At 42.3% G+C, this 12471-nt stretch overlaps 1 protein-coding gene across 1 annotated transcript in view; it reads right to left on the bottom strand.

Annotated features, from left to right (window-relative positions):
- The window catches only part of kif21b (kinesin family member 21B), a gene marked incomplete at both ends in the record, with an annotated part of 67256 nt that extends 63018 nt beyond the window's left edge, over positions 1 to 4238 (bottom strand). Inside the window, one exon of the mRNA XM_079242143.1 lies at positions 4198 to 4238. Coding sequence (XP_079098269.1) covers positions 4198 to 4238 — 41 coding nt within the window. The remainder of the gene's footprint in view (positions 1 to 4197) is intronic.
- Between the last annotated feature and the right edge of the window lie 8233 nt (positions 4239 to 12471).

A 12471-nucleotide genomic window follows, 5' to 3' on the forward strand; every position in this document is an offset into this window, starting at 1 on the left:
TTTGCTCTGCAGACATTTTTTTACACTCTTTCAGTTACCTACAGTCTGCTACAGGCCTTATCCCAGAGAGAAAATGACCAGAACCCGATTGTGTCGTGACTTGCTGTGTGTACACGTGTCTCATATCTTGTGTCAAAGGGGTTTTTTAGTGTCGTGACACATGCTTGCAGCTTCATTAGCAGTCATACCACAAATTACATTCACACAGAACCATGAAATATTGGAGGGCTCAGAGATAACAGCAGCCATAAAAAACAAAACAAAATGTGACCTTGTGACCACAAAACCCCCAGAGCAGCCTAAGATCAATAAAAGCCCGAAAACCGCCTCCAAAAACAAAATAAAAACATTTGAACGCCACTGGGCAAGGAGGAAGTGATGCACAGCTGCAGACGGCCAGCTTGGGTGTGTGCTCTGCCACGTTTCCTGCTCCTCTTCCACCCCCCCCTCCAGTCCAAATCACTGATTAGAAACAACTTGGGAGCTGCTCTCATCGACTAATCGGCGCTTTCACTTTTCCAAACCTGTGAGTGTAAATCTGCATCAAGCTGCTGGGGGATTGGCAGGGCGGTGAATGTTGAGTCCAAGTGTAAGAAGGCTCTGATGTGATACAGCAGCAGTACAATCCTGTGACCAGTAGCTTTGTCTCAGACATGCAATCTTTCCCACCAATTTCAGCCATTTAAACAAGAACCCCCCCCCCCCCCCGGGGAGGTGTGTAACACAGACAGAGCCTGTGTGGCAAACTATTAACACAGACAGGAAACAGGCGAGACGAGCAGCCGACACCAGACATACGTCCAACAACAAAACACCTTTTTTTTCTCCCATTTAAATCCTTTGTGTATCAGCTGTGAGGGACTCTTTCCAAAGCTGTATTCTTCTACTTCTTTGTATTGGAGCAAGAGGAGCACCTTAATGGAGTTATTTTTTTAAATTGCATCAGAAAAAGGGCAATTTAAGATTGATTGATCATGAATTCATCAGCTGAGCTTCCATCGCCTTTCAGCTACAGATGCCCTGCGTCACAAGGCCACATAATGCCCCAGTCACCCACCTGCGGTTGGCAAAGAACACTGAAAATGTTATGCTCTCTATGCAGGTCTCGTTGCTGTTTCTGTTTCATTCTGCCTCATTGCAGTCACCCTCTCGAACCACAACAACATGGAGCACAAAGAAGTCAAATCTTTGCTGATTCCTTAGATAATCTGCTCAAATTAAACAGAGAGCGAGGCCTCGAGAGAAAGGCTGTTAAGGTGAGAACATCTAGCAGCGGTCACAAGTTCAGAGACCTCAACTTGTGCTAAACAGATCTGTCTTTGTGCCTATTTATACGCAGCCGCGGAGGCTGACTTGGCAATTCAGCGTCAGACAAGAAGCTCGCTGGCCTGATATGAGTAAGTGACAATAAGAGAAACAGCAGGGGACAGAGATCAATATGCAAATAGGATTTTACACAGTGCTCATAACTCTCATGTCAAGTTTCACCCAACATGCACATAAAAGCTGAATTATTGACATTTACAGCCACACATGGAAACACTCAGGGCCAGTTTTAAGGTAAAGCTTCCAGTGTGTGTGTGTGTGTGTGTGTGGGGGGGGGGGGGGGGGGGGGGGTGTAGCACTTAACATAAAATCAGCAAGAGGGGGTGATACTAAGCTGCAGGTGAAGTAAAACCACACGTGCTTCTCCACATGTGGTTTTATAGGGGGGGGCTCATATGAATCTACTTATCCTTATAGAGTGTTTGCTTCACACTAAGCTGATTTTGTAATAAATGCAGCTGCATAAAGATGCAAAAATCCAGACTGCAAGCACTTCAACAATACTTACATTATCGTGCGTGCATGTGGTCATGTCTGACCTGACAGCAGTGCAGGTCCAGAGTGTAAAAGAGGGAGTCTGTGTCCAATCCATTCCTCAGGCAGTTAAGTCTGAACGTAGGACTGTAGGCCATGTCGCTGGGTATAGAGACATTGTTCAGGCAGATATTCAGGAAGTAGATGTTGGCGTTTTCAGTTAGCATGTTGGTTTCAACCTCGCAACAGCCTCAGTGACCTCCACGCACACGCAAACCTGAAGCGCCGCGCTGCATGTAGTTTGTCTGAGGGCAACGCAACATGGGAGCAATTAAACATCATCCCCTCTTATCAGAGTAGAGAATTTTCTCAGAGAAAGGAGGCTGTCGGGGAGAGGAGGGGGGGGATTCTGGTTCTGCAACAGGAAGTTATCCTTCTCCATGTGTTTATTTGGCTGCTTCCCATTTCCTGTTAAACACACACACACACTTTTTGTGGCACTCACAGGGCATTTAAAAATAGATGACACATGATGAAAAGGAGCGGTGCAAACTCACCCACGAGGAGCCGCGTAATTACACAAACTCTGCTCAAGTTCACGCTAATTAAACTCGTTTAATTGTACTGTTGTAATTTGGGAAGTCCTTTGTGTTCATTAGACTTTCTTGTGCCATTTTAGTGTGTGACAACAATGGAAGCGAGCGCACAAAGCGATACAAACAAAGCCATGTATCACCTCACAACGTGCCGCTGCACAGGGCCGGGTTAAAAGTGCACAGGCCCCTGGGCCCAGTGAGCCCCACGGGCCCCCCTTCCCCAACGCAACATTGTGAAAATTGTTAACGACATTTCTAACATCCCAGTAGCAGTACACTATACACTGTGGTGTAACTATCTGGCTTTTATGTACATTTCGTCTCATGTCTAAACTCCTGGTGTATGGCCTATGTGGGTCCCACTAGTCTCTGAATGGACCCCAAGTGGGCGTGGACCCCTGGGCCTGTGCCCATAACACCCACTGGATAATCCAGCCTTGCCGCTGCATTGGTCTTCATGCCTTATTTGATGACTTCAGCTGAGCAGCAGCAACCAGCCGTCTATCTAGTTTCTCTTTCGACCTTTTCTTTTTTGTGTATTTATGTGTGTGTGTGTGTGTGCGTGTGTGTGTGTGTGTGTGTGTCAGCAGCACCTACTCTACTTCCTGTTTCAGTTGGAGCTGTGAACAAGCACAAAGGAGATTCACTCGATGGCTGACGAGAGACTGAAACATCCCCTGAGGGAAACAGAGCGACTGGTTTGGAGTCTCATCTTCGTAGGACCGATCCCTATTCTCAACCCCCGCTGAGCTCAATCTGCCGATTTCAAATGGGGTCTTTCACCTTTAAATGGGTCCTAACTCGTGCACAATTTAGCCATTTTTCACTTTTTTTGCACATGTGCTGGCAAAATGACAAACCCTGCGAGGTGACCGACCGAGCAAGCAAGCCTTGGTTGATGTGACTGATTCTGGGAGGGTCTGACTTACATGAACTGTGGGTCTTGTCAGACCACCACCTCAGCAGCATCACACTGTAAAACGAGCACGATTACAGACACAATTATAACAGCCCGCCTACTAATTTCAGAGGCTGCCATCAAGCAAGTGCCAGCACACGCAAGCACATTTCCATGATCTCTTTGATTCTACTATTATTTTTAGCACACAAAGCGATCAAGCAACCACGACCCTCACTCATGTTCTAAAGCGGTTCTGCTGGCAGGTTTTCTTGGCTTCATATCCATTAAGGCAGTGAATGAGACAGCAAAGGGAGGAGAGCATCTCTTTGTGCTCATCTTACTTGCAAAGGCAGGACTGAAAAGCACAAAAAGGCTTCCCTGTCCTGCTTATGGAAGTAACTCTGCTATGCACATGATAGGAGTAAACCAGATCCTCTTCAGATAAGGTAAAGAGTGAAGGTAAAGTAATGAGAAATGCATGCAGAAAAATGGATTTGGAGAGAAACGCCCATTCTCCTCCCTGCACCTGCCTGCAGCTGCTCTTGTCACTTCATCCCGTGTTGAAACCTGCATGTGAGCTCCTGTTCCAGAGAAAACGGACTAAAGCTGAGGACACCAGGGCCCCAGCATGAAAACAGTCATATGAAGATCGCATGGCACAGACAACATGTTTTGACTTATCAATACAGTGCAGAGCACCACCCATGTATTGCAAAACAAGGTGAAATACTGTCCCCGATGCCTCTGCATCCTAATAAGCAGGGGAATTATCGGCTTTCATAATGAAATGATACCCATGTGTGTGCACGATGCATTGAACTGATCGCCAAGAGGCACAGACACAATGTGGTCTGCTAAGGTCGGCATATTTCTAGCAGACAGACGTCGGAGGAGGCTTACCTCAACGCAACCTTCACACAACAGTCTCCCTGGCTCGCCATGGTCGGATGTTTCAGCTCCACCGGCGGGATGTGGAGTTTTTCCCTGCTACGTTTGGTTTTCGGTGTGTGAACCGTGTCCTGCTGCGGCGGGCTTGGGTGTCTCAGGTCAGCGGGAGCAGCCGTCAAGACCTGCCGGCGGTGAGGTGCCTCATCGGGACTCCCCTTGTCTTCTTCCTCTCCTCCGCTGTGGCAGTCATTTCTGTCTGACTTGTGTTTTTTTGTCGCATCTCAGTATTTAACCCGCTTTTTTTTCCGTCCCGTGTTCTGTGTCAGTTGCTACATCCTGTTTAAACTGCGTGTAAGCGAAGCGTGTGCTCCTCTGCAACCACAGCGCTTCCCTGGACGCTTCACGCTGAATGAGCGCTGAGAGCGAACCAGACAGGGTGCTGCTAGGTTCACGGACCGTCGGAAATAATCAATGCCATTGGAGCTCAAGAACATGAGCTACTCCAAACTTCTCACTTCAAAAATAAAAGCAAGATAATTTAATATGATGAATAATAAGAAAATAAAGAAACCTGTTTCATGAAATATGTTTTCATAAATACCCCAAATGCGATGCTTGGCAGGGATAAAACTTGCATTAACTATCTTGCATTAATTGCATTAATTAAATTTCCCTTTGGGGATTAAGAAAGTATTTTAATTTCATTTCATGTCATTTCTTTTCGTTAATAAGAAGCTTAAATGTTGATAGAAATTAACTTAAAATATCAAAGTTCTCATGACTATTTAATCAGTAAGTAAATAAAATGATTGAGTTTATTCACAATCTTGATAGGATACCAGCTAAAACTCAGCAGAAACAGCTGCAGCTATAGTCATAAAGTAGAGCCATAGTAACTGCTCCAAAGTCTAGTTCTGAGAAAGCATGTGGGTAATTGCCTCAAATTAGGCACAATGGTTTCAGTGGGAAATTAGAATAGCGTTGGTGGCTCACATGTGAAGGATTCTACATGGTGACTATAGATTATGTTTGGAGAAAGAACCTCTGTTTGCTTTTTGGCACACAAAAAGTTAGATTTGACTTTGCCAAAGAGCACAGAAAATATGTCTGATGAATGTTGGGATGGCATCCTTCAGCCAGAAGAGATCAAGACAGAGTTGAGTTGCAATGAGAAGGTTAATAATATAACATGTGTTTTTAAAGTATTCACTTTTGTTTTGAAGAAAAGTGCTTTATGACGAAGAGTTATATGGAGTTATTTAAAACGACTGCCACTGTAATGAAATTGAAAGAGTTTGCTATATGCATCACTTTGTCAAATGCAGAGAGTTTGTTTGTCTAGATTTTTTGTTTTGTTTTGTTTTTTATGTTTGTTTGTTTTTTGTTCTGTTTTGCGTTTTTGTTTTGTTTGGGTTTTTTCTATTATTTCTTTTTTGTGATTTTTTTCGGTATAAATCGAGGGAAAAGTGCGCTGTTGTCTTTTATAACACAAAAATACGAGCAGACATTGAAAGCAGCATAATCGCATTGGATTGACATGGAGCTGTACTAACAACTAAATAAGCTCCGCCTTTCTTTAGACATTTAGACCAATCAGCGTAGTCCTACGGCTGCTTAAGCACCGCCCAGCGACACACCCACAGCGTGCTGCACAGACTGATGCTGGCCTGGCAGCAGCCGGTTTTCTGCTGCAGCGGCGACATCTGAGGTTCGTTAAGCTGCCATAAACAAAGAGAGACTGTGTGGCCGAGAGGAGGGGCCACCGGTGTGAGCACCTTGGGGGTCAAAGGCCGAAAAACACTCAATCTTTATTATATTGGAGATGAACAGTGGAGTTACTTTGCCTTGGTTTGCATGGAAACTGCACTCAACATGCGTCCCTCTGCTGAGTCACGTTTCTTCAGAAGAGGAAATTGAAATCCTTTCTCACTGTTGAGTCAAACATGGTCTCATTTTTTTTTGCCACTATTCCTCGGGTTTTCTCTTTTCCTTTATATAATCTCCTCAAGTAAGTTTGTTGCCATCTGCAGTGCAGCTTTCTGTTCATTCTTTATGCTTTCAGGATTCCACTTGACTTCTTGGGAGTAATCCATGCAAAATGGATGCACCACACTCTAACTAGTGCCAGTGCTGTTCTACATTCTGGAGAATTTCAGTCTTACTCATCCCCAATCCTCTAAATCATCCATGGCTTTCATCTGAATGTGATGAAAACTGACCAACAGTTTGCATGTTTGCACTGCAGTAAGCCATTTCTCAATATAACGCAAATTTCACAAAACCAGGCAAATCCGTGGCTTTGCAGTTTAATTACATTGTGCTGTAAACAGGATCTGGCACTATCCGCTGCACACTGATTATAACTTACAGAGGCATGCACTCTCAAAAATGCCACTTTTTAAACATGACACACAGTTAAAAGAATAAATGCATACAATTAAACCTTTATATTTGTGCAGGCAAAGAGGAGCTTATAAGTGTTGGAGTGCTGGGTGAGCAGGTGCAGATGTGTGCTGTACAGTACCAGCAGTCGTGCTGGATTCCACACAAGATTAACATCCAGTTTTGAGGATAATGCTGCAATCCCCCCAGATCTGCAGGGAGCCAAACATTGCAACTGGGGCAACAGAATGCACAAAAACAAAGGTGGCCCATGCAAAAACAGTCGTCTTATTAATTCTACTGAACTTTTAAAACCAACTCATATCAACTCTTACATAATTAGGCTGCCCTGTTTTCTCAAGCATGTTCTTTCATTCCACTTCAGGATTGTTTACAGTTTCCAAACCCACTCTGGATTAGTTTCCCCCTTGTTTGGCAACATTTCCTTATTTTACGGTGGATAAAACACATTTTATAACCATACAGTGTGTGGGTTGTAAAACCCTGAAGATATTTTTGTACAGCTTTTCCAAAACTGCGGCGTAATCTCCATATTTAGTGGTAAACTGTACACAGTCAAATTAACAACGCCTAATTGCATAAGCGGCACCGAAACACAATCAGTCCAGCCGCCTTCAGATTTCATCAGTAACAGTGAGGTTTGCAGTTTTTTTTTTATTTCTTCGTTACAGATTTGGCATCATGCTTTTATATAAGAAAATCTAATTCACCCACATCATTCAGCATTTTTGGGCTTATCTCTTGTATAATGTTCTGAAAAGATGAAGATGAGTCACATATTTTATGCGCTGCAATATTTTCATGGCTGTTTTTAAATTATATGTGTGTCATTTTGAAATCCAACAGACTGGCTTCTGAAAACAAAATAAAAAGTAGTAGGCCTACATCCTCTTTCAATTTTCAGGCTTTATGTATCAGAATAAGATAAAATACCATCTGATCTGGTGCAGTTTCTGAAGAATTCATTAAGATTTGGATTTTTTTTTTTATGCACAGCTCTTGCAAGGTCTTGCTGCAGCATTGCCACCAGGTTCAAAGCTGGACTGTGACAGGGCCATTGTAACACCTTGATCCTTTCTTCTACAGTCATTTATTTTGTATGTTTGCTTGTGTGCTTTAGATCTCAGCTCAAGTTTCATGACCTAATTTAAACTAAATGCAAATTGTAAGACAGTTCATTGCACATTTGACTCTGGAAATATAAAGAAAAGGTTCATAGCCAACTTAACTTCACTAAACTTTGACTGAAGTGCCAGTCCTGTGGCTGCAGAACAAGCCCAACTCATCACCCCTCTGTCTCCAGCTTGGCGGTTAGAAGTGTTGGTTTTCACCAGGCAGAGCCATGCTTTATGACCAAACATCTCCACATCAGTGACTCTTCTTCAATTCTTATGGCTTGTTCAAATGTAACTCTGCAAACTTTACTCATGCTGCCATTTTCTTTTAAAGAGCGGCTTTCTCCTGCTTATCCTTCCAAAAAAATCCACATTTGCTCAGTCTTTTTAAATTTTACTGCCATGATATTTAACATTAAAAATACTACCTGAGGTCTTTAGAGTCTGGGGATCCCTTGGGTTTTCTGTAGTTTGTTTCATCCTGGCATGGTCTGAACTTGCTTGGACATCTGCTCCTGGAAAAACTGGAATCTGTTTTGTGAAAAGTTTTTTTTTTATGTGAATTTTTCTTCTTATTTTAGAAATAATGACTTGTGTTAATGCAAACCTCCATCTTTAGACCAGGTCCAGATCAGCAAACAATCAAAGTTTCTCCTTTTATAGCAGTACTAAAAAGAAGGGGTGTTTTTAGTTTTCACTCAGCTTCTCTGCAGTTTGGTTTAAGTTATTAATTTTACAAAAATGGCATCATGTAATATGTCATGTGCTCTTGTTCCTTTATGTCTATGTTTATCTACTTTCAAGGTACATTTGACATTAAACCCTCACAACGAAAGGCAGCTGTATTTCCTTATGCTGCATCTACTGCATATAAAGAGGTAAAACAAGGGAGAGGAAATCCCATTTGCACTGCTGCTACATGCATTATGTTGTAAAAGCCTTATTAATTAGCATTGTGTAATAGACTGAGCCTAGATGAAGGGCAGTGTTCGACATAACTGTCCAGCTTAGTAGTCATGTGACCTCCTTCAATGATAAAGACCTGAAGCAAGAAAGATGAAAGATGAAGCTGCACCCTAATGTATTCTCCATCCTCATTCTTATACTTTGATGTCTCTATAATCCCTCACATGCATTTTCTATATTTGGCTTTGAAGCCCCATCTAACCCCCCCCCCCCCCAATTCTTTAGTGGAACAAAACTGTTTGAATTGGGCAGGATTACGCAGACACACGTTTTCCAGATTTACCGGCTTGCAGAGAAAAAGGTACGTTGCCAAAATGACAAGTCAGGTAGTTGAAATACTTCTTTTTTTGTCTTTTACAATTCAAATACATGGCATAGTTTAATAAGCATGTGTGTGTGTGTGTGTGTGTGTGTGTGGATGTTTGAAAGTGTCTGTGTGCAACAGAGGAGATGTGTTTTAGATTTATCTGTGTCAGCTACAGAAGCAGAGCTGGCTCTTGCGAGATCTTGGCAGTGTCGGGCCCCCTGTTGTGTTTCGTCCCGTCATCCTGCAGAGCTCAACTCTTGCTACTTCGTTCCACAAAAAAAAAAAAAAAAAAAAAAAAAAAAAGGCATTTTCTCTGAGCAGCTGAGTGAGATTAAAATTGCTTGTTTTTATTCAGAATCTTGATAGGATACCAACTAAAACTCAGCAGAAACAGCTGCAGATATAGTCGTAAAGTAGAGCCATAGTAACTGCTCCAAAGTCTAGTTCTGAGAAAGCATGTGGGTAATTGCCTCAAATTAGGCACAATGGTTTCAGTGGGAAATTAGAATAGCTTTGGTGGCTCACATGTGAAGGATTCTACATGGTGACTATGGATTATGTTTGGAGAAAGAACCTCTGCTTGCTTTTTGGCACACAAAAAGTTAGATTTGACTTTGCCAAAGAGCACAGAAAATATGTCTGATGAATGTTGGGATGGCATCCTTCAGCCAGAAGAGATCTAGACAGATTTTTTGTCCTCTTTGGAATAAATAGGGTCTAATTTGTTTAAATTGAAACGGGACAAGTCAATATATGAATGAATAAATGAATGATCAAGGAATGCAGGGAGGCGTTTTATTCTGGTCTACCAGGGAGACTAAACGTTTCATCCTGTTGATGGGTTTTTTTTGTGTTTGTTTGTTTTGTTTTTTTTGTCTTGTCCAGCATTTGAGCAGGCAAAATGGATTTTGATGAGCCTCATCATCAAAGCTTCTTAGTGAAGCTTTGATGATGAGGCTGCTTAAAGTCAGATATGAGTCTATCATCACTCCAAGGTTACAAACTTGGTCAACGGTTTTGAGAGCCCGAGTCTCCAGGTGTTTACCGGTGCTGACCCTCTTCTCTTTGTTACCAAACAGAATGATCTCCATTTTGTCCTTATTTAATTGTAGGAAATGTTCTCTCATCCAGGTGTTTATTTGCTCCAAACACTGACACAGTAAGCGCGCAGGACTGCAGTCGTGTGGTGAGTAAGAAACATAAAGTTGTGTATCTTCTGCATAGCCGTGATAATCGATGTTTTGTAGTATTTAAAGATCTCCACATCACCATTATCTTATATGCTGGGCAGAATTTCATCTTCCACCACAAACATAGAAAATAAAGAAATAAAGAAAAAATATCCAAATGCCATTAATTAAAGGTTTATTTATACCTTTTGCTCTGACATCCTGCTGCAGGGCCTTTGTTTTTATTGTAATATTAAACTGTTATTCTTTGATTTAGCCCAAATACACCTCTGTTAAACTCTGGATTCTTCCCATTATTCAGATGTGACACAATTTTGGATCATCTGACATTCAAATCAACTTAAACAAGGGGTGTCCTTGATTCAGCTCTACAGTGTAGCGTGACTAACTGAGATGAATGAGCAGCTGTTTCGCACAGTGACATTTCTGGCCAGTCAGAAACGAGTGCCCTTAGGGAGGGGAACCTCAGTCAGAGGCAGGAGCAGCTTAAACCTCGAAGCATCTAAATATCTTCAGAAAAAAATGGCTGCTGAAAATAAACAGTAAACATGTGGATTTTCAGACAGAACATAAATTATTTATTGTTTGTTAAGGATCCATGTGCCAAAGCTTGGAATACTGCGGCTCCAGATCATTCACACACAGATCATCAGTCAGGGACGTAATGATTGTGAGTGATCAGAAATGAATCCCCTATAAAAGTAGACCCACATTTCAGTTCCCCATCCCCAGGGCACTTCCTGACCCCACACTTTGCTGCATTTCTACCCCAGCTCTGATGTTTCCTGCTGGGCTGTGAGCTGGCAGTGGCCGGGATGGAGGCAGGGAGGTGGCTCAAAGTGGCGGATTGCTGCAGCCTCGGGGTGCTGACCGACTTAGTGCTGCAGCACAGGCTATCAAAACCAGTGTGTATGCTTGCATGTGATGAGAGGAGGAGGTCAACAAAGGGTGGTTGTTCTTAAGTCTTCTGCTCTGAGCTCAGTGTGGGCTTTTTGCTTTTGCTCACTCATTCATAAAAAGACTAATGGAGTCCATCTGTGTCAGCTGACATTAGGCAGACCCCTATGCTGCAAGAATAACTGTTATGAAAACAACAAAAGTTCATGTAATTACAGACATTTGTCATATGCGCAACTTTAGGTGTCACCTCATCCCATAACCTACGGTCTTGTGTCTTCAAGGGTATCCTGCACCTTGTTTCTATGGAAACAGCCTCTAAAGCAGGCAGGCAGGCAGAGAGGGACAGGAAGAGGTGCTGAGATGGCAGAAAAGCCTCTTTGTGCACACAGGAGCTTTTGAAAAAATGGTCCAAAGACAGTACAGAGGGCTAACCACAGACACAGACACAGACACACACACACACACACACACACACACACACACGACTTCCACCTTGTGCAAAAGACACAAAGGCATGGGCATCACTAGACATCTGAAACAACCAGAGCTTAAATCATCCAAAACTGACAACAATTAGGTTTTTATGTTGAGATTTATCTGTGTCAGAAGAGTGTTCTACATTTGTTGCCTTTTCTCCAGTATGGATCATTGCAGCTGCTGAGTTCAGTTAAGAAAACTTTGAGAAGCCTTTTGGAAACTGGGACACATCAAAATAATAATGAAAGATAAACATTTTAAAAATACACACACACACACACACACACACACACACACACACACAAAGGAAATGTGAAATTCAAAGCAATTTCTCATACACAAACATACTGAGACATTTACATGCTTACATGAAATCTCACTCTATTCTGTATCACCAAATTGGATTGCAGCTCCGGGTAACTTGATTATAAACAGCTTCTGTCTCACACTGAGGTTGTATCACTTAATAAAGCTCAAGAGCATTGGCACACACAGATTGTATGTGGTTACACACCCTGCCAATGCATATTACTGTCTTCAAAGTAAAACAACATTAACCAAACTGGAAAGAAACAAACATTACAGTCGCATAAGTATTGTCAGGATTTAAAAGTTAACACAATGTCAAATATTTCAGGGTCAGGCTTGTGAAAAGGTGCCTTTAAGTCAACACATTCCCACTGTTGTTGTGCAACAACACGCAGAACAGGCATGGAAAAACACAGCAACAGTTTGTGCAGCTGTTTTGTTCCGTGTGCACAACTGAAACGAGTGGATTTACAGCTTATGCAATGTTTGCTACAAACCTCCATAAATGATCAAACTAATTTCACATAAAGATTAGATTTTACTGAAATACATGCAGCGGACGTGATTTGGCATTCGATTTTAATTCTTCCCATGATGGATAGTGAAGATTGTCATTTAA

This window comes from Telmatherina bonti (genome assembly GCF_933228915.1).
Source record: "Telmatherina bonti genome assembly, chromosome: 6".
Lineage (NCBI taxonomy): Eukaryota > Metazoa > Chordata > Actinopteri > Atheriniformes > Telmatherinidae > Telmatherina > Telmatherina bonti.